This window comes from Ambystoma mexicanum, chromosome 2p, assembly GCF_040938575.1.
Source record: "Ambystoma mexicanum isolate Mex_15411 chromosome 2p, UKY_AmexF1_1, whole genome shotgun sequence".
In the NCBI taxonomy this organism is placed as follows: Eukaryota; Metazoa; Chordata; class Amphibia; order Caudata; family Ambystomatidae; genus Ambystoma; species Ambystoma mexicanum.
The window spans coordinates 905,588,374-905,611,693 of record NC_090923.1 but is presented as its reverse complement, the minus strand read 5'-3'; the positions used below and the strand labels follow the sequence as shown (position 1 = coordinate 905,611,693).

Below are 23,320 nucleotides of genomic sequence, written 5' to 3'. Positions count from 1 at the left end.
TAAGTATATGTACACATTGATTTGCTTCAGTAATGAATCACAGTTCCTTTCATTAATTTATATTTCGCATTGTTCAAACCTATTCTACTAATGTAACATTCTGACACCTTAATCTTGTATAATACGTAGTGCCTCGAGTGTCAACACATATAGGATAGTGTTAGAACTTTACATTGAAGGTGAACCAGCAGCACGCTGCAGATGGTACGATTTAAGTTTTTGTATGCACTTTTTCTCTTGTATTTTACAGTGGTATAAATAATAAAGCCTCCTTACCATTATGAATATTGATCGGTCACGGGATAATCCCTGTAAAGGCAAACACATAATTCTATAAAATCTGTCATCTGATGTGATTTTAACTTATAGTATTGATAGATAATAGACTGCTCACTCAAATCTACTGTCTAAAGCATAATTATCAAGTCAAAGTATTGTGAATATGCTTGTTAGCAATGATGGGCTGCTTACATCGAGCGTGTCCGTACAGATCTAGATTCTGTTACAGAGACGCGGTGTTATGCATGTACTTGTTTAAAATGGCAAAAATATATAAACCATTTCCCGCTTGCCTCAAGCGTGTCCGTACAGATGTTACATCTGTTACGGAGACGCAGAGGGCAGGTCAATTGTTTCTTGTGCGTAATCAAAAATTCAAATTGCGGACATAAATAAACGTCCCCCATCCTCCTCTTACCTTTCTCGTGTGCGAACAAGTTTCCTACGCGTCGGCACTGCTGCTGCTGAAAGCACTGGCTAACGCACCCCGCAATGTATAGTCGTTACCTGGCAACAAAACGTTGTCCCTCTTTGGTGTCTATTTCAGGTATGCTTGGTCGCCATGTTTGAAAGAGGTAAAATGGTAATTAAGCCATATAGTAATTGATTTCAAAACCCACGAAAGTCTGAATATCAGAGTAGCTGTAAACTTAGTAATTCACAAATAATGCTACTGAAATAAAACATATTAGTGTTCAAGTAGACCAGCGGGTTTCGCAATCGGTCGGGTTTCACAACTTATAAGTCTACTCTTCACCATTATTTTATTTTTACTTAGCGGTCTGCACTCTTCCTGATAGGATACATTCAATAGTGATGTGTAACCCTATGGTCATACGCATTTATCTTTTAACTGATTTTTGTATAGTGAAATGTTTTATAATTGTGTACCAGATGTTTGCATGCTCGCAATGCGGAGTCAATCTGCCTAAGATGTATCAGTCTTATAGGCATTAGTCCCCTTTTCCCATCTCTTCACCCATAGTGGGAAAAATATATATATATATATGTGAGAAGGGGAAATTCGAAGATGACAGGAAATAAAAAAAGGAAGATAAAGATGATCACTGTAAATCACATTACCAGTTAGTCTAGTGTAATCCTGTAGAGTTTCTGGGTTGTCCACCTTGCTGATTTTACCTATACATTCACAATTTATACACGCACATAGAGATGGTATACATGCAATAATAAAAAATGATGACATTAATACATAGTGTAAAATACATAGACTATATATTGATGAGTTGTTAAGTACTAGTCCCAATATACCAACATATTTTGTATTCCACCTATATATCACAGGAAATGTATCATCTCAGTGTCCTGATTCAGACGAAATTCAATTGATCTTACCAAGAGTAAACTATCAACAGTGGAAACCAAGTCTGCTAGTCCATAGTTAGGCAGACATGACCTTGATCAGTCAACAAACGCATCTCTCGCAATGTAACCATGAACATTCTGGGAAAGTCTCCCACGGGACACATACAATCTTTCAAGTTCGCCAATTCTAATAAGTCGTTCTTTGTTTTACAAAAAGACATAGGGACTCATTACAAGTCAGGCGGAATGGGTTAACGGGCTCCACTAATGGTGGCGGGCCCGTTAACACCATTCCGCCTGATTACGAGGTCCCCTCGCGGGACCCGGTAAGGACGCCTGGTAAAACCAGGCGTCCTTACCGGGTCCCGCGAGGGGAAGAGGGAGCTAACAACGGGCGCTCGTAATCGGTCCGTTGTTAGCTCCCTCTCCCATTCCCATTGAGCCCTATGGGGGCTCAAATGGGAATGAGGAAGGTCCGGATCCGGGTTCCCAGAGGGAGGAATTACCGGGCCCTCCGAACTCGGAATGGCCCGGTAATTCCCCATTCAGGGAACCCGGTAAAGGAGCCCGGTTTGGCGGCAGCCATGGAGCTAATAGCTCCATGGCTGCCGCCAAACCCGTAATGAGGCCCATAGTATATTTGAATGCAACAATTTCACATTGGGTACTGGAATTAGGATAGTGTTCATTGAGTAACTTGAGCCACCGAGACGACCATGGAAGAAGCAAACGTTGTGTAAGTATTACCTGTGTACTTGTCAAAGAATATAAAAACTGTACTGTCAGCCAGTATAAAACAAACTTTGTAATTATTTTTTGATATGCTAAAAATAATTACAACTGTCTTATAACTGCTAAACTGCAGACGGAATTATGCGACCCCACTATTGTGTGTGGTAAACTTTGTATTATCAAATAACTGACTGCAATTTCTGGCTAAAAATCTTTTTTTGCTGATTTCAAATAAAATGGGGTATGAGTAATTAAAGAAAAGGAGACATTTTTCTAGTAAAAAGGGGGTGGAGCAAAAATTTGACACACGTTGCATGCATACATTGGTATTCCTGGGATTGTCATCATGGATTTCAACATTATATACACCGGACTAAAAAGGAAAACATTTTCAATGTACTGTGGTTGTTCAGATGAAGGACAGAGGGCCTCATTACGACCCAGGCGTTGGGCCATGGTGCTAATAGCACCATGGTCCATGCCGGTAACTTACCGACTCCGCCATGGCGGAATGGGGAATTACCACCCCATTCCGAGGTTGGTGGGGCGGTAATTCCCCATGCCGCCATGGCCCTTCCCCATTCCCCTTTTTTCCCCATAGGGCTCAATGGGAATGGGGAAGGCGCTAAGTACGGTGTCGCAAATTGTGCAAATTGTGCACCAAGTTCCCTTTGCGGGTCCCTACTTTAACGGCTGGTAAAACCAGCCGTTAAGGTCGGGTCCCGCAAAGGGACCTCGTAATTAGGCGCTAATAGGTTAACGGCGCCGCAGCCTTTTGCGGCGCCGTTAGCCCATTAGCGCCTGGGTCGTAATGAGGCCCAGAGACTTTTCACTGGGATTTGTATTTAAATAATATGAATAAAGCCTATCTTTCCCTATTCTATACAACATTCCTACCTCATGAAACTAGCTACCATAGGAGTCAGTGAATGTCTGTAAACCATCCACTGTCCTGACACTAACCTATCTGACCCTACCACTATTTTACGAGCTCAAAGTCAGGAGAACGTCTCTCTTCTCCTGAGGTTTATTGGCTTATCTCTCAATCACTTTTCAATCGATGATCTTTGGATGGTCTCGAGGGACCACTATTATCAGTTTGTACAGTTCATTCAGTATTGTCCTTGCTTGTTGTTTTTTATCTTTATTTCCTCTTTAAGGAATGATCCTTTTCTCCTCCTCTGGTAAACTTAACCAACAAGTATCTTTTCCTTCTGGACTATTTCTTAGATTCATTAATAGTTCACAGTCTTCGACTTCCCTTTGTTCTGTGTCTGTATATAGATCTACAATGTCCAGCTTGTTCTCAGATTTCTCTTTTATAATTTGACCTTCTAGTTGGCTTAGGCCTTCTTGGGTTGGTACAAATTGGGTCACTCCCAGAATATTTCTCGTTCACCTTTCTTTGCACTGACTTCCCAATATTTTCCCTCCAGACTGAGAAGAGTATGAGCATTCCAATAATGATTCTCATTCACTTTCGTAATGTTTTTCTTGACTGTGACGAGTATGAGCATTCAAATAAGTATTCTCACACACTCTTGTTTCTTTCTCTTGACTTTGACGAGTATGAGCATTGCAATACTGATTCTCACACACTCTTGTTTCTTTCTCTTGACTGTGATGAGTATGAGCATTGCAATAATGATTCTCCTTTACTCTCGTTTCTTTCTCTTGACTATGACGAGTATGAGCATTCCAATAATCATTCTCATTTAGTCTGGTTTCTTTCTCTTGGCTGTGACCAGTATGAGCATTTCGATAATATTTCACATTCAGCCCCTCCAGCTTCAAGCGATTTTGCTAAACTGCGAAATGCCGCGAAAACCACAGTGTTGCACGAAAATGGCTGCTTTTACAAAAACACCTGCAAAAAAGACTGTTTCAATAAAAAAAGAATACACATGGGGCCAGGTTGTTAAAACTTTTTTTGATGCAAGAAAGGAAATGGGCAAGCACATCTCATCACTTGCACCAAAAAAAAGAGCAGTCCAGTCTACAAAGGACACTGGAATGAGCGCCTTTTATATGCACCCATTCAGATTATGCGCCCATTCAGATGGCCTTTTTCACCTCTTTCCGCATTTGCGTAAATCAGGGGGCGTTTCTGCTCATTTAAAAGTGCATTGCAAATTTCCAAACAAGATGCACTTTTAAATGTGCATAAATTGTACGCGGGGCGGAGGGGAGGCCACTGCCTGACAGGGTGTTTCCTGACCCTGTCAGGCAATTTTTTTTTCAAGTGTGACAGTAGATGTATGACCTTTGAGAAAAAGGTGACCTGCTCATTTCCAAAACATGGGTCATCTAAAAATAGCATATCCTCTGCTCTAATTTTAGATCCCCCTTTTCTGAGGATCTGGGCCAAAATCTACATATTTTATTTTTGTTTAAATTGTGACATCAAGAGAGGCAAAGGAGAGAGAGAGGGGACTGATTGGTGACATGTGAAGTGATAGGCAAGACAGCAGAGGCAGGGCAGTGGGTCAGAGGGGAAAGAGGTGCACAAGAGAGCAGCGAGGGAGCACTGAACCAGAAATCAGAGAGCAAGCAGAGGTACAGAAAGAGCACATGCTCAGGGGGAGCAGCGGACCAGAAAGCAAAAAGGAAGCAGTGGGCCGGAAAGAGGCAGCGAGCTGCAGATTGGGAAAACGGATGTGGGAAGAGTGCAATAGAATGGTTGAAAGGATGCAAGATGCAGAAGTAGCATGAAAGAATGAAGGACTGTACACAGCAGGAGGAATTGGGGAATGCCAGGTGTGATTTGGGAGCATGATTTGGAGTGTGACATGGACTGAGGAGTGCAAATTGAGACTTGGTAGTGTGACATAGCACGTGAGTATGTGCATGACTGAGAGTGAGAGGTTCGGAAATGCAAGTTCTGATGGAGTTGGTATGACTTTTGAGGTGTGTTGGTGAGAGAGGTGTGTGGGTGTTTGGGGGATTGGAGAACATAGAAGGGGAATATTTTCAGCATTACAACTGATAATGATCAATTTAGTGAATAATATTAAATAGGCATGCACATTAAACCAAAAAACCTAGCCAAAACAAACTCTGTTCTGTCAAGCCAGAGACATCTGGGACTCTTCCTATTAAATTGATTCAAATTATACATAATAATGACACGCTGGCTATCTTGTAGCCTTGCGCACTGCCTCTATCCTGCAATGTGTCAATCTTAAACCTTTCAGTCAAAAGAAATGTTCTGCAAAAATTCTGCAATAAATAAAGGTTTGTTCTGCAAAATATGCCATTTCATGCCACAAAATGTGCCATTTCATGCCACAATATCCTGGAGGGTCTGCTCATTCATTCCTCTTTTTTGGTCTTGTTATAGTATCTTTCTCATAACTGGGATGAATATGGGTGTTGCAATAATACTTTTCATTCACTCCTCTGTCTGTTCTTGCAATAGTATCTTTCTTGTAACTGTGATAAGTAGAAGTGTTCCAAATGTACTTCTTATTCACTCCCCCCAGTCTTCTGTTACCCCTATTACCTTCTGTTCTTAGGGTCAACGTGACCAGGGTTTTCATTTGCTGAGTTTCAGCTCTCTCCCCTTCTAATCTGGCATCTCTTGCCTTTTTGCCAGCTTCTCCTCCCTCAGTACATCTTGGATGGTGATCCAGTAGCTCGGGTAACGGCTTGTCCTGAGTCTCCCATGGTAGAGTGGTTTCAGCGTTGTTGCGAGGACCCCTGGTCCACCATGAACCTCGTGGTTCCACCACCAGTCTCGGATTCCTTCTCTTTCTCTGCTTCGCGACACCATGCGCCCAGCTTCACTTTCCCCGGCTTGGTTGCTACCAACAGTAGCATGCCGGTCACCTCTCGGTCTCTTACGACTGAAGGACTCTGCGTGCCTTGCCTCTGAAGTCAGTGTCTGCTCCCTTTTTGAACCTCACAGGCTCTTCCTTCACTACCTCAGGCTCCTCCCCTTTTTGTTTAGAAAAAAGAGGGGGTGCGGTGCGCACTCTAGTTCCCAGCTTGTATACCTTCTGCAGTTCAGTTATTCTTCTCCTCCAAAGCGCTTTCATGCCTCTTGCAATCTTCAGGGAGGCAGTCTGTTCAGGTGTTGCTGATTATTGCCAATTTTGGCCTCAGGGAATTCTGGTAGCTGTAGTCAACGCTGGTAGCCTGGAACCAACTCCCCCCCAATTGCACAGTATAAATCCCATGGTGGGGGGGGGAACCAGCATTATGGCTCTCCTAAGTGGGGCATGGGTCACCCCGTGCTGCGCCTCTGGAGCCCGGGAGTCCCGAAACAATATTTAGAAAAAAGAGGGGGTGAGGCGCGCCCTCTAGTTCCCAGGTTGTGTACTTCTGCAGTTCAGTTGCTCTTCTCATCCAAGCGCTTTCATGCCTCTTGCAATCTTCAGGGAGGCAGTCTGTTCAGGTGTTGCTGATTATTGCCAATTTTGGCCTCAGGGAATTCTGGTAGCTGTAGTCAATGCTGGTAGCCAGGAACCAACTCCCCTCCAATTGCACAGTATAAATCCCACGGTGGGGCAAGGGGGGAAAACCAGCATTATGGCTCTCCTAAGTGGGGCATGTGTCACCCCGTGCTGCGACTCTAGAGCCTGGGACTCCCGAATAAATATTTAGAAAAAAGAGGGGGTGAGGTGCGCACTCTAGTTCCCAGCCTGTGTACCTTCTGCAGTTCAGTTGCTCTTCTCCTCCAAGCACTTTCATGCCTCTTGCACTCTCCAGGGAGGCAGTCTGTTCAGGTGTTGCTGATTATTGCCAATTTTGGCCTCGTGGAATTCTGGTAGCTGTAGTCAATGCTGGTAGCCAGGAACCAACTCCCCTCCAATTGCACAGTATAAATCCCACGGTGGGGTGAGGGGGGAAAACCAGCATTATGGCTCTCCGAAGAGGGGCATGGGTCACCCCGGTGCTGATCCTCTGGAGCCCGGTACTCCCGAAACAATATTTAGAAAAAAGAGGGGGTGAGGCGCGCACTCTAGTTCCCAGCTTGTGTACCTTCTGCAGTTCAGTTGCTCTTCTCCTCCAAGCACTTTCATGCCTCTTGCAATCTTCAGGGAGGCAGTCTGTTCAGGTGTTGCTGATTATTGCCAATTTTGTCCTCAGGGAATTCTGGTAGCTGTATCAATGTTGGTAGTCAGGAACCAACTCCACTCCAATTGCACAGTATAAAACCCACGGTGGGGGGAGGGGGGAAAACCAGTATTATGGCTCTCCTAAGTGGGGCATGGGTCACCCCGGTGCTGCACCTCTGGAGCCCGGGAGTCCCGAATTAATATTTAGAAAAAAGAGGGGGTGATGCGCACACTCTATTTCCCAGCTTGTGTACCTTCTGCAGTTCAGTTGCTCTTCTCCTCCAAGCGCTTTCATGCCTCTTGCAATCTTCAGGGAGGCACTCTGTTCAGGTGTTGCTGATTATTGCCCCTTCTTGGACTGACATATCCATAGGGCTACCCCGGGAAAAACATTTTTGGTCCTTTTTCTCTCTCTCTCTCTTGTAGGTTCTCTTTTCCTCCATATGCCCTCTTCTTCGTCCCAGTGGAATGGGACCTTAGAAGGATTGTTTTCTATTTCATGTTGGCAATAACACATATTGGCTTTCTCTTCACAGATATTGTCCTCAGAAAGGTTAAAAGATGTTATTTGGGAACATCCTCTAGGGAGTTCCTACTGGGAATGGGAGTCCTTGTCCCCAAAGGAGGAGTCTCTCAAGGTGTGGTCCCTCGTGCCTCTACCCCTAGGGAGGGTTTTGCGGAGCGGGCTCCCCTACCTAGCATCACATGGGGGTGGGGGAGCTCCCCTTTGGGGAGAAGAGACACATTCCCATGATTCATCCCAGTACACACATGGCCAGAATACTAAATTGACCTTTCTACAACATCCCGTACATATGCTAAACGTGCCCGTGTCATGGAAACAATATTCCACCTGATGGGATCTACAACCAGTATGTGATGATATCCCATCTTTATGGTCAGACCTAGGTGTACCCATTTGTTTACCCAGATATCAAGATTAAAACCTTGGGGGGGGCGTCGCCAGCGAGCACGCAATGGAGACGTGATTCCTAGGCGCTCCCGTGGCCGCCCGAAATATCCTGCTAATATCCTTTGATTTGGGAAGTTGATTCCACGAAAAAATATATTTTTGTGCAGCGGAACCCAGTGGCAGCATACGACAGAGAAGTGGACCGAATCCGCTGCGTGTGGAGCAAGATATCGGTGCCGAAAAACAGCGGAGTGGGACCTCCGACGGCAAACAAAGATGGCCACCGCTCATGAGACGCGCTAAAACATAGCGAAGGCCGGAAGGTGCCCGCCCGTGATCCCAACCTGTTGCACCAGGCTTCGTTCTAAAAGACCAAAAAAAAACCTGGAGGGGCCTGGGAGGGCCGCCATCCCGATATCTGTGGTTGGAGCCCTCTTTGTTCGCCATCCCGACTCGCGGCAATCCTTGGATGCGGCGAACCCCGGCTGGTGATATCGACCAGGGCCACCCACAGATGAGAAGCCTGGACGGGGACGGTGAGCGGACCCGATCTACCCGCTATGCCGACCCGAGCATGGGATCCGCCCCGGGGGCCGGCGACCAGACGGGAGAGGCCCCCGGAGGGACACCTGCGGGCCGGAAGGGATCCCTGCACGACGGCCTGTGATTGGTGTGCCGCTGCGAGGGAAGCCCCCAGCATACCAACACAGCAGCGGGAACTTCCAGGGGGGAACAACGTAGCGGGACACCCACCAGCGACAGGGCCGCCTAGACCAACAACACAGGCAGCGCGGGTGACCTGAGGTGCGCGGCCAGGAAGCGATCGGGGTGGAAATGTCCAAGCCCCCAACACTGAGCAGGCAGCTCCCTCTCCTCACAGACAATCGTTTATGATGACTGGAACCCCGCGCCGGACCCCGCTTAATAACCACAACCTTTCCGAGCCCTGGGGAGGCTGAAGCAGCAGTAGCGCAAACTGCGACATGGAAGTAACATAGCAGGGGCAATTCAGTCACACGTGGAGACCCAGACAACGCCGCGAGGGACAAGTCCACCCTTAGTCCTCACATTCACATTCCTGCAGGATTCTACATCATGGGCAAGGAAAGAAACAAGAAAACCACGACGCAAAGCACCATGGATCAATACGCTTCGAGCACACAGCCAGCACCAAACGCGGAGGACCCTAGGGCGACCCGCCTCCACTGGAAGAACCCCTGTCACTAAACGACGTGATGACCGCAATCGCCAGTTCGCGCTCCTCAATGGAGCAAAAAATGGACACTATCTCCACCGAGGTCTCGTTCCTTAGCCATGACCTCCAGAAACTCTCATCCCGGACGGGAGAAGCAGAGCAACGAATATCTAGCGTGGAGGACGACCAAGGCAGTGTGCACCAGCAACTCACACAAACACTGAACCGCCTGAAAACCTTGGAAGCCCAAGTGGAGGAGGGAGAAGGCAGGTCCTGACGCAACAACATTCGCATTTTAGGCCTGCCGGAGCGCACAGAGGGTCCCAGCATGGAACTCTTCCTGGAGGAATGGCTGGCAGATCTCTTTGCGCCGAAAACCTTCTCGAACTTCTTCTCGGTGGAACGTGCGCATCGCGTGCCCACTGGTTGCCCAACCCCAAGGGCACCCCCAAGGGCAATTATCGAGAAAATTCTTAATTACCGCAACAGAGACGTCATCCTGCAGATGGCCAGAACAAAAGGGACAGTGACATATAATGGATCCAGGATCGCCTTCTTTCAGGACTATACCCGCGAAGTTCAGAAGGCCAGACAGTCCTTTGAACACTTGAAAAGGAAGCTCCACTCTATGAATGTGAAATATGGGCTGCTGTTCCCGGAACAGCTGAAGATCCAACATGAAGGCAAGACAGTCCACTTTACTGATCCACAGGAGGCATGGAGATGGGCAGAGACCCACATTGGAGGAGACTGGACCAGGGCCGATCAAAATCTCAGGGGAAGACCGAGACCGAGACCAGGGGAGGAAAGACCCGCCCGACAACCTGTACTGGAGAATCAGAATGAACCTGATGGGGGCCCCGATCCCTAGCGCGGTTAACAGAAACATTGGCCAAACGAAACAAGGGAAGGAAACATCAAAAGAGCACACTGACCGACTGCCTTCTAGGCAGGCACCTGTGACAAACACTTTGCTTGGACTGTTACCAGAAAGGGGTTGCCGCCTATGCACGAAGGATTGAACGCATTGTATGTAATCTTAATCAACACACCATGCCACCGGCGAATGCCACGCCCCGACTCCAGACACTCGACCCAAGAAGGAGTAGTAAGTCGGTGGGAAAGTAATAACAGTTTATATCAAGTTGATCTGGCGACATAGTTTTTCAGCGCCAGTAGAGTTCGGGCAACATATACTTCATGTTGGGGAGGAGTATGGGTAGGGGGGATGGGGAGTTGTTATATGCTAGAAATTTTCCGGGATGTTACACCACTCTAACTTTCACCAAGAGACCGCGAAGCACATCATGCCCAATACCCATGCCTCCACCCGGCACGACCACTGTACTCTCACAGTCATATATATCACACACGCATCTGGCACAACACACTAGATTCCCAGACAGAAATGGGAACACAACAACACAATGGCTTCACAGGTGGAGGCGCACATGCCCCAACGGTAGTTAATGAACGTCATAGATCCCTAAGGATCCTCACATGGAACGTAAACGGCATGGACTCAAGTATTAAGCGTCGGCTTATAATGCAATTTATAAACAGGCGTTCCCTGAAATGGCTCTTCTTACGGAGACAGACCTAGCGGGTTTGACCTGCCGATTCTTCAGCAGGACCAACTATCGATTAGCTTATCACGCAGGGTACACGATGGGTTCCCGTGGTGTCTTGATCCTCGTATACATGCGGCTCCCCTTTGCACTGACGGCAGTGGAACTAGACCCCAGCGGCCGTTTTGTGCTACTTAGAGGCACACTGTGGGGGGAAGTGACGGCTATTCTGGCGATATACTCCCCACCGGGGCTGGGGGATGCTCTCTTGAGAGATGTCACGACATTGATGGCGCAACAACAGCCTGATCTATGGCTCCTTGGGGGGACTTTAATGATGTTATGTGTAATACACGGGACCGGACTCACATACGGAACCGAAACCCAAACAAGTCCACACGGCTAGCGACCTTTGCAACAGCTCTAGGCTTAAGTGACCTGTGGAGAGACCTCCACCCTACAGATCAGGGCTTTTCCTTTCACTCGGGAGCCCACGCGTCCCTGTCCAGGCTGGATTACTTCTTCCTTCCGACTCCCGTAGCGTATAGGGTAAAAGCAGCAGAACTCCTTCCCCGCGGCATATCTGACCATTCTCCCCTGGAGGTACTGCTCCAGACAGATAGACCCCTGCCTCCCAGGACTTGGCGGCTAAATTATTATTATTTAGGCCTTCCAGAATTCGTGGAACACATCACCGAAAAATCCAACAAATTCTTTGAAATAAATGCGGGTTCTGTAGAGGATCCGGTGACATTATGGGGAGCTCATAAGGTGGTACTTAGAGGGGAAATAAAGGCCTGGACGTGTAATAAAAGGAGAGAACACCATAGGAAAGTTATGGAAGCAGAGGAAGCCGTAAAGGAATGGGAAAAGAGATATGTCTCTAACCCCACCCCTGACGCCCACCGCTCCCTCGTGAAGGCCAGAGCAACCCTTCACAACACAGCGCTAGATAACGCAAAGCAAGCGCATAGGGAGTCAAGGACCAGAATCTTTGAACACCGAGACAAAGCCGGCAAACTATTGGCCTGGCTGGAATGTCGGGAGGAATGGCACAGGCACGTCAGGCAGATCACAGAAGACCCCAATGGACCGGCCCAAACAGACCCAGAAATAGCAGAGGCCTTCGCTAAATTTTATGCCGCACTCTACGCCACCCCAACATCACCGGTAGACCCATCCCCTCTGGACGAGATTGTGCTCCCGCACCTCTCGGAGCAGCAAAAACACATCTGGATAGGGAACTGTATGAAGCCGAAATCACGGAGGCCATGTCCCAGCTACAATCCAGGAAGACACCGGGCCCTAACGGCTTCCCGGCTGAGACCTGGAGGAAGCTGGGCAGCAACAGGATGGCGGCCCCCCTCTGGGATTTATTCCTGGCAGCCAAAGAACAGGGTATCCTTCCGTTGGACCTACGAACGGCCAATATTGTGGTCATTCCCAAACAAGGAAAGCCCCCTGACCGGTGCACATCATACAGGCCTATATCGCTTATTAACAGCGAAGCAAAGATTTTGGCCAAGATACTGGCCAATAGACTTCAACCGGTCATATCCTCACTGGTTCATCCGGACCAGTGCGGCTTTATGCCGCAAAGATCGACCAGAATGAACCTACGCAGGTTGCATCTACTCCTGGAAAAAGCCCCGAGCCTCGACACGCCACTTGCTCTTTTAGCAATTGATTTCGAGAAAGCGTTCGACTCGGTGGTGTGGGAAAGCCTGTGGGCGATAATGAGATGCATGGGCATTGGCGAGACCTTTCTCAGCTGGGTTCAGCTGCTATACGAGGCGCCAATGGCTGCAGTCAGGGTAAATGGCTGGTCCTCTGGGACCTTCCCACTGGGCAGAGGCACCCGACAGGGCTGTCCTCTATCTCCCCTTCTATTCGCCCTAGCAATCGAACCGCTTGTCCAATGGCTCCGACAGGTTACTACATGGTGAGGCTTTTGCTGCCAAACGGACGAGAGGACAGGGTATCCTTATATGCAGATGACCTGCTACTCTATCTCAGCAACCCAGACCACGCATGCCCAATCATAACCCAAATGCTGACGACTTTTGGGGAATTCAGTGGACTCAGAGTTAACTGGGGTAAATCGGTCCTGTTCCCAGTGAAGGGGGAAGATCTGGCAGTCCCCCGAGGCGTGCCATATCGGGTGGAGAGGGGAGGCTTCCGCTATCTGGGCATATGGGTCTCAGGGACTCTCTCGGAATATGTGGCACACAACCTGCATCCACTAATCGACCACTTTGCCGGGGATGTACAGCACTGGATGCTTCTTCCTCTCACACTAAAGGGCAGATCGGCCCTCTTTAAAATGATGGTGCTTCCACGCTTCCTTTATATACTGCAGAATGCCCCATTGGCCATACCAAACGCGGAATTTAACCGAGTAGAGCGCCTACTCAGGAAACTGATATGGAAGGGCGGGCAGCTTCGAATCGCGTTGACCACGTTGCAATGATCCATCTGGGAGGGGGGCATAGGACTCCCACACCTCAGGTCCTACTACTGGGCCTGTCAACTAAATGTAGTTAATGACCTCCTTCATGGAGACCCCGAACAACCACACATTAGAGCGGAGGAACCCATTATCCAAGGCACCCCACCACTGGAAACACCATACCAGACCCTAACCAGGCCCCCCGCACAAACGATGTCCACCCATATCGCGATGATCTGGAGGCAGGCACGCACCCACATTGGCTGGGGGAACAGGATCACTATGGCACAACTATGGGTTGGCTGCATGGACCCGGTGGGTGGAGGCTGGGATAACTACAATAGGAGACATTATTACTGATGGTTCCATCCTCCCATTCGAAACCCTGCAGCAGAGATTCGGAATATCTGCCACAGAACATTACCACTACCTACAACTAACACACGCCATTAATGCACATGTACAACAGCTTGACGATATACCAGATTACACACCTCTGGAACGCAACTTACTGCCACAGCATATTCCTGCCAAGGTTACCACTATTCTGTACAAGGCGATTAACGCGTTCGCCACTCCGGATTTGGTCAGTCTTAAAAATAAATGGGAGGGAGACTTGGGGCCCATTGACCCAGAGGACTGGATCCAAATACTTATGAACCCACGCGAAGTCGCAATAGACTCCAAAATTAGACTGGTACAACTTAAGATACTCCACAGGGTGTACTACCCCCGAGGGGCCCTATTTGGCTGGGGAAGAGTGGAGGACCCTAACTGTTTGAAATGTCGGAGGGAGGAGGAGACTTTCATCCACCTTCTCTGGGAATGCCCTAAAATCAAGACCTTCTGGGCGCAATGCTGTCAACTGCTAACGAGAACCCTGCGGCGCACAATAATCCCACAACCTGCAACAATGTTACTGGGGGCTCCAGATGAGAATATACTGAATAAATGGGAGGGTATTTTTCTCTCCACCGCAATGGGCCTGATGAAACGCGATATAGCACAGAAATGGGGGGCCCCGGAAAGCCCATCAGTGGCCCAGTGGTCAAACGAAATGGACATATGTGCAGCGAAAGAGCATAGAATCTATACAGCACGGGGGTGCCCGGCAAAAGCCATCAAGATCTGGGGAAAGTGGGAAGACCATGTGATGTAGACCCCGCCGGTTAAAAAGGAAAAGAGATGGACACGACCACTATACAGGACATGGTGAGAAATGCAGATCCCGAAAGCAAAGTGTATAGCAGCAAGACAGGAATGGAGTGATGAACCAACCCGGGTGTTGTGGGGAGGGAGGGTGGAGGGGATCTGTTGGTGTATTGTATGTATGTTTAAAAACCAATAAAATGTGTTATAAAAAAAAAAAGAGTAAAACCCTGATTCAATTACATGATGATTTGGCTATGGGCATCTCGATTGTAAGAAAATATAGGAACATCAAGTCAATGCTGCAGATCTAAAGACGGAAAGTGACTTGCTTCACCTTGGCTCTTTGATTCAGAGATTTTGTATAACACCTTAGAATTCAGCCCTGAATTTGGGCAGGAAGTTTCACGACGGACCAATCTGAAAAAGTGTGAATGCCTCTCTCAAACTTGAGCAGAACCCCCTCTGGAATCAACTCAAGACTGTCCTTTTCACTTCCGCTTTCTCTCTTCCTCTACCCTGCTGATGTCCCCGACTGCTCTGCACACTGATCACCTGGCTACCCTCTGCACTCGGGCGCAGGCTCCTGCATGTCCAGTTGCCCTTGCACTGCTTCTGGGCTCCACCTGTACTTTAGGGTCTGTACCTGAAACCCTACAGTCCCTTCTCACTGCGCTTATGAGCCACCCGCTGGCTGCACTTATTGAGTTACCTGCACTTCTCCACTCCCTCTTCACCACACTTGCGCGATACGAATGACACAAGCCCTAATAAGATCGTTGTTTTTGTCCTCCCTATGTTTCCCCTCCTTGTCTTGTCGCGCCTAGAGACAGTTGTGTACAGGCGCGTTATAAATGCCATATCATATCATGTTAACTTTTGCATGGAAAAAAGAAAAATAATTCTGTAAATGGACTTTGACTTTTGAAGCTGTGTCACGTTGGGATCTAAAGCCTAATAAAAACAATGATGTGATTCTTTTTTTATTGTACTGACTGCATAACATTCTAACATCTAAGATGTACTTGTCAATCGAAATTCCAAAACAAATAATATAATTATAATACTGCCTTGACTGTTTAATTAATTCCTGAAACAATATTAATGACAAAAGGCCTCATTACGAGTTCGGCGGTAGCCATGCCGCTATTGCCGGCATGGCTGCCGCCGAAATCGCGCCTGGGTCCGGGTCCTCGGAATGAGGAATTACCGGGCCATTCCGAGTTCGTGCAAGTGCTGAAACATGAAAAAAGTGGGGAGAGTGGGAGGAGGGGAAGTGCAGGAGGGGAGGAAGGTGAGAGGTACAATTAAATGAAAAACAGGTTAAAAAAAGTGCAGGGACAAGTAGGTAAACTGCATAAAGGAAAACCAGACATGCAGTTATGACAAGCAGCTATGAGTGACTGCAAACTGGAAAGGCCTCGCCTCAGGGAGTGAGGGGCTACATCAGGCATGCAAGCAGTAATTAAGACTAAACGGGTGAGAGAGTCAATCCAGTGTTTAGGGTAGGCAGATGCGAAACACAGCGCAGGCTGTGAAAAAGTCAATCCGGTGTTTAGGGTAGACAAGATACGAAACACAGCGCAGGCTGTGAAAAGTCAATCCGGTGTTTAGGGTAGGCAAGATGCGAAACACAGCGCAGGCTGTGAAAAGTCAATCCGGTGTTTAGGGTAGGCAAGATGCGAAACACAGCGCAGGCTGTGAAAAGTCAATCCGGTGTTTAGGGTAGGCAAGATGCGAAACACAGCGCAGGCTGTGAAAAGTCAATCCGGTGTTTAGGGTAGGCAGATGCGAAACACAGCGCAGGCTGTGAAAAGTCAATCCTGTGTTTAGGGTAGGCAAGATGCGAAACACAGCGCAGGCTGTGAAAAGTCAATCCGGTGTTTAGGGTAGGCAAGATGCGAAACACAGCGCAGGCTGTGAAAAGTCAATCCGGTGTTTAGGGTAGGCAAGATGCGAAACACAGCGCAGGCTGTGAAAAGTCAATCCGGTGTTTAGGGTAGGCAAGATGCGAAACACAGCGCAGGCTGTGAAAAGTCAATCCGGCGTTTAGGGTAGGCAGATGCGAAACACAGCGCAGGCTCTGAAAAGTCAATCCTCTGTTTAGGGTAGGCAAGATGCGAAACACAGCGCAGGCTGTGAAAAGTCAATCCGGTGTTTAGGGTAGGCAAGATGCGAAACACAGCGCAGGCTGTGAAAAGTCAATCCGGTGTTTAGGGTAGGCAGATGCGAAACACAGCGCAGGCTGTGAAAAGTCAATCCTGTGTTTAGGGTAGGCAAGATGCGAAACACAGCGCAGGCTGTGAAAAGTCAATCCGGTGTTTAGGGTAGGCAAGATGCAAAACACAGCGCAGGCTGTGAAAAAGTCAATCCTGTTTTTAGGGTAGGCAAGATGTGACCAAGAGCAAGGCAGTGAAAAGTCAAATTAGTGCGGTGGCAGAAGCCAACAGGTGGAAGGCTGGAAGAAAGGGCAAACCAGAGGTTGAAGGCAGCAGGGAACAAAATAGGTAGTAGATAAAAGCCTCACCCTGTGGTGCAAGGAGCTACGGCAATTTATGTAACAATAGGTAGGCAACATGAACAGTTAGGGTGGGTGCACCAATTGGGAAAACGTCACCACAAGGTTGATAGAACTACATCAGAGAGGAAGGTAAAAAGGGTAAAAACGACTTCAGGCAGTAAAACAATTTCACAATGCCTCGAACAGGCAGAAATACATTTAGCAGTGAGGGAGGAGAGGAAGGCAAGAAGGGGACATATTGCAAGGCAGGAGATGTAAAAGGAAAAAGATTGGGGGAAATGAAGGGGCGGCACAGAGACATAGGCCCCTAACAAGGAGTCGGAACAGAAGGAAGTCCTGGAACGTGAACTGTGGTTCGTGGGGAAAGACAACTGCAACATTGGAGAACCGAAAGTCCAAAGTGAAGTGGCAAACGAGAAAGTAAGGAGGGACAGAAGAGATTTAGGAAACCCCAAAAAAGGGACAAAGAGGCACCCGGAGCCAGTGAGTACAGAAGAGAGGTAGGGAAACCCAGAAGAGGGGCGAGGACGCACCCTGAGGCAGTGAGGACAGAAGAGAGGTAGGGAAACCTAGAAAAAGGGCGAGCAGGTACCCTGAGGCAGTGAGGACAAAAGAGAGGTAGGGAAACCTAGAAAAAGGGCGAGCAGGCACCCTGAGGCAGTGAGGACAGAAGAGAGGTAGGGAAAGTCAGAAGAGGGGCGAGGAGGCACCCTGAAGCAGTGAGGACAGAAGAGAGGTAGGGAAACTCAGAAAGGGGCGAGGAGGCAATAGGAAACAATACCGCACAGGAGGGGGCGGCAAGCTGGACAGGGGGCGCCTCAGAAGGGGAAAGAAAGAGGAAGTAAGGGAGACTGGGAATCTGGAAACGCAGGCAACAAGCCAAGCACAGAGGCACGGAGTGGAAGGAGGGCAGGAAAGTGTAAGCAAGGATGTGCAGGCAGGGAGCAGAGGGGAAGGCCTCCTTATCTTAGGAAGAGAAGATAACACCATGGGTAGAGCGGGTGCCACATGAAGTTAAGGTGGGAAAGAGGTAGACGGAAGCATGTATAGGGGACAAAGGCATTGAATCTGCAGCGCTGTCCATGCTCGGACAGGCCCAGACAGGAAAAGACCCTTATATGCGGGCTTCTGTGGTGGGCCAGCAGTGCCTGCCGGCTCAGTGACAAAGGCTTTCATAATGCATCCTTCAATCAGAGGGTTGGGTTGCTGAAATAGAAATAGATGCAGCCAGGTGGTGTAGAACGTTGCCGGACGCTACAAAGAAGTGTACTCGATGGCCTCGAGCCAGCCATGGCGGCCATCTTCAAACGGAGAATAAAGCTCTGTCGGTAAAGGCATTGTTGGCAACGGCCTCCACCTGCAGAGCAGAGAGTTGCAAGAGGGGCCAGATGCCTATCTCCTGATGGAGGTGGATAACAGGATGGGGATGCTGGCTGACACAAAGATGCAATTAATCAACACATTTAGGCACAAAAAACGCATCACACTGGCATACAAAAAAATATACACATTTATTATGCTACATATATGTGGTACGACGTTCTTTCATCGTCAGGCATTACAAAGCCTGCAGTTTAAATGTCTTTGACAGTTCATCGAATTTGTTAGGGGGGTGGGAAAGAGCACATAAGTGTATGTACCCCTATTAGTTGGATAAGCAGTTTAGCAAACACAATGCACGCAGTAAAAATACCTCATGTAAAATAAAAACAGTAAATGTCACTTAAGACACCCCACACCCCTATACTAAATTTGGGTCTACTATCGAAGGATAAGCACGCAATTTATAGTGACAAGGGGAGAGGGGAAGCAGACATTATAACACAGTTACAATACATAGTGCCTGCACAAAAAGAGAACATTGTCATAATAGACACAACCCACTCCCCTATTAAATTGTATGTCTACTGCCTGGTGATAGGCTCAAAACACATAGATACACGGAGGGGGGGAGAAAGTAACCAGATATTAAAACATAGTTAAAATTGTGTTCCAGAATCGCTAATGCAAACTCTAACAAAGCCACAGTATTTCTACATCTCTGGGGCATATTATAATGGAAATACAAATGCACGCCTCACAGCTAATCCAGACTCCAGATGGGGGAAAACAATTCTAAAACAGAGCCTGAGGCCACCACAAAATCTAGATACACTTTAGCAACCATTACCAAGGAGGTGCACATCAGGGGAAAATAGTGTCACCAAAAGCAGCTCCAGTGCAAATATTAATTTAAAGTAAAAGGAAGAGCATGGCTTTAAAAAGACATTCATTAAAACTCACTAGTACTAAAATTCCACTATTTGCCCTAAATCTCATTGGACACAAAGGCAAACGACCCCAGAGAGGACCAGAGGAGACCCCAATGAAAAGTTCCAGAGGTTGGTTCGAAAACCAGAAGCCTCAGAAGTTCATGCGGTTGAGACTCGCTTCTGAAAAATCTCAACCCTGGACCATAGAGATGCCTGAGGGGGAGAACCCAGAATATCCCAACACCCCCCTGCCCTGAGTGAAGTACTCAAAGTGTTTGCTTCCAGAAAGACATATCCTACAAGGCGAAACAACCTGGTAAGTAGAGGGCTTCTTTCCTAGGCAAGGTTTACAGGATTCAACTTCCCAGGGACTGGAGCCAGTAAAGAATAGGAATAGATGCCCTTCCTACGATGGAGATACGTATGCCAGAAGTTAAAGCAATGGTGAGGAATACTCTAGGATGGCAGTGGGACTGGGAAAAGAATCTAGCAGCTTGGAGGCCAAGGAGAGGGTGATCAGTCACAGAAGACAGTCCCACAAAGTAGACAATGGTGTACGGGAGCAGAAGAGGCAGAGATGGTGTTATGAGTCTCAACACCCTTTCAAGCAGCAGAAGCTTCCAGCACTAATGTGGGACATCCTCTGCAGCGAATCAGGAAGGCGGTGGCAGAACGACCTTGAGACAGTACCAGCATGGAAGCTCTGGCCCCAAGCCCACAATTGGAGTCAGTAAGAAAACAGAGGAGTCTCTGAATGGACATCTTAAAGCAGAATAAACTAACTGGAGATCAGCCAAGGACAAAACATTCAGCCAGCATGGCCAAATGTGGCCCTTAAATTGCATCAATGATGGGAAATGGCAAACCCTCCTGCATGCAAAATAAATGCTCTTCTGAAAATGTCAGTAGCAAGACAGAGCTTTGGTACAGGGTTTCAGCATACGCACCAGCACTCTCAGGGGCTGGCCAGCATGCAAATCATATTAGGGGATTAAGGACAAAGGGTTATGAGGCCAGACCATCTGGTCGGCCCCTCAATCTGCCACTCAAACCAGACTAGCCCTGCTAGACGTGAAATGGCAAATCCGGGAACATAGATGGTCCAAACAAGCAAGGACCAATCTGGAGCATGCTTGGGCTAAAAAAGAACTCACATATAAATAATGTCAATGTTAAACCTACTCGAACAAAGGAAGCTCCTAGAACAAAATGCCCCAGAGCTGGGCTTCAAAACTAAACTAGCAATGCAGTAAAATAGCTTGCACCATTGGTGAATGCAAAACTAGATAGCAGCTGCCACCAGACCCCTCCCTAAAACCAAAGTGCAGTGACAATCCCCCTAGAGCACAAATGGGGTGATTAACAAGCACCCCGGGACTGGGAGCCATACATGAGTCCCAGGACCATATACTCATAATGAGCCAATAAGGTTTGCAGTGGGAGGGGGACTTCAGTAGAAATCCGTATGACCACCTAAAATCAGTCAATGATCCAAAAATAAAAATAGGTAAGAATCAAAAAAGTTAAGGGACATTAAAATGTGGCCCTAGAATTCACGTAAATAAAACATTCTGTCTGAACAATAGTGATGAAAGTTGCCAACGAAAAAAAACAAGAGATAGAGAAAACTGAAGAAGAGTGGGTACAAGAAAAAGGTTGATGGTTGAAGAAGCTTCAGGAAGATGAAAGAGGAGGTGATCTAAAGAATGGAGGGGGAACATTGGGTAACCTCAAGCAGACAGTAAAAAATAATTGAAGAGGTAAAGTTAAAGACAACAAATGTACTAGGGGAGGAGATGGTACGGAGAGATATTTAGTGGAACTTTGTTGAAGAGAAGGTAGTTGTCCCAAAGACCAAAAGGGGTACACCTAAATGGCCAACAACCAAATGAAAAGCTTTGTCTGAAGGAAACTTGAGGCAAAATGCCAAGGTGAAGAGAGGGATTGGAATAGGTGTCAAGAGGAGGACAAACCTGGCAGAGAGGAAGGAGGTTGAGTATCTAATGAGAACCCTGCCCCAGATTTTTGGTAGCTTCCTGTCACCCTCTGGCTCCAATCCAACTTGGAAGCTGTCCCACTCATGGCCCCACTTACAGAATCAATTTATAGGCTCCAAGTACGAAGCTAACACTTAGGACTGGGAACCAAGGAGAAAAGATCCTAAGAGCTGTGTGAAGCTGGGTGCAGGACCCCTTAACACCCAGGATTGTGAGCTCATAAATTATTGTGTGGATTTGCCAGGAGATATCTGGCCCTGAAATTTAATGAGTATTGGCAGAATTTTTGAGGGAATACTTTTCTTCACCAAGAGAGACTTACTTTTGGTTAAGTTTACTACCCCGTCTCTGGAGGATACCGATCCTCACAGCTTTTAATTTAATTGTGTTTATTGTGCCCGGTCCTGTAAACATGTTTTTTATAAAACAAAAACCTTTGTTAAACCTATTCCCTGGTCTAGCCTCTGTCAATCAAGGACCACGATGTGATATAGTTTATGAGAGTAAGAGAACCAGTTGCATTGTTGGAAATTAGAGTTTTTAATGGTTTATGGGAAATATTGTTTTTTAAGAAAAATTGATTGTATTTCCACAATGATTTAATGTGTTTAACATGGAATACAGATGTATTTGTGTACAATAGTATAATAATACAACTCATAACTTATTTTTCAGTGTTTGCCATTTCATTCTCGTGCCTTGAAACACTTGTGTATAGGCGCGTTATAAATGCCATATCATATCATATCATAGTCCTTAATAATGGGAGAAACCTGTACCCAATTTAACAGCACCAAATTCAATAACCCTGAACAGATGGAAGGCCTCCTTCAGTTGTCAGTCAGATCTCTGCAGCAAGTGCTTAACTCAATGAGTTACCTGATCAACTGGAATAGATGGTTTATGACATAAGCATTTTCTTTTCTATTTCAGATGGACAGACTGGGGCTTAAAGAGGAAAATGTGCAGGTGTACAAGAAAAATATTCGAAGCCATAACTTGAACGGACGGGCTCTCATCTGCAGTGACAACTGTGAAATCAGAGCGGTTTTGGGAATGGGGCTTGGAGAATGGACCATATTCAGCATGCACTTCCTGGGTGTTGTACCCCAGGTAACACCTCCTCCTTCTGCGACATCTGCCGCCTCCTATGGAAGGCAAGAGAACTTGAGGCCCAGAGCTGGATCAAGGAACACTAATGTCAAGGGCAGCATGCTGTCTCTTTCCTTGTCAAAAGAAAACCTACTTGGGAAGGAATGAGTAAAATATCTCACTCTGAGGGATGTGCTCAAAATATCAACATGAAAGTCTTACTCCACTATTCACACTTTAATGGCTTGGGCAACTTTGATTCAAGATTTTACCAAATTACGTGGCTTTTCTGAGAAGTTAGGCGTGGCAATTGCTGAACGGGACTGTGATAAGACTCTGAGATGACTGTTTGCAACTAGAATTGATAAATTCTTTTTTTACCATTATGGTATAACAAACAGGAAGATCAGACATGTCCACGGTGTACATTGTTCAGTTCTTTGAAACAATAAAAAAAATTAAGAAGCAACTTTCTACTTCTCTAAGGCAAATATAAAGAAGTGTAAAATATAATGTTCTCGAACTGCTAAACTTGTGCAAATAATAGCACTACTGACGGATCAACCTGTAGCTAAGTTGTTTTCTTGATAGTATGCCATGTTAATTCATGATCCCACGATCAACCAGCCACCAAGGCTGAGCATAAAGCAATAGGAACTCATATACTAATCCTAACAGGCCATCAATCTTAGCCTCAGGTGAGTACATTGTGTGCTCAGGGCACATGTTAAATTGTACTACAGCTCTGTCTAAGGGGGCTTTCCAACACAGACCCCTTTCTTATTCT

General features: G+C 47.1%; 1 protein-coding gene across 1 annotated transcript in view; it reads left to right on the top strand.

Moving 5' to 3' along the window:
* Nucleotides 1-22,996, top strand: part of LOC138565959 (NTPase KAP family P-loop domain-containing protein 1-like) — an 82,668-nt gene extending 59,672 nt beyond the window's left edge. The window contains exon 3 of the mRNA XM_069643056.1: nt 22,375-22,996. Coding sequence (XP_069499157.1) covers nt 22,375-22,701 — 327 coding nt within the window. The 3' untranslated portion in view covers nt 22,702-22,996. The remainder of the gene's footprint in view (nt 1-22,374) is intronic.
* Nucleotides 22,997-23,320: the final 324 nt, after the last annotated feature.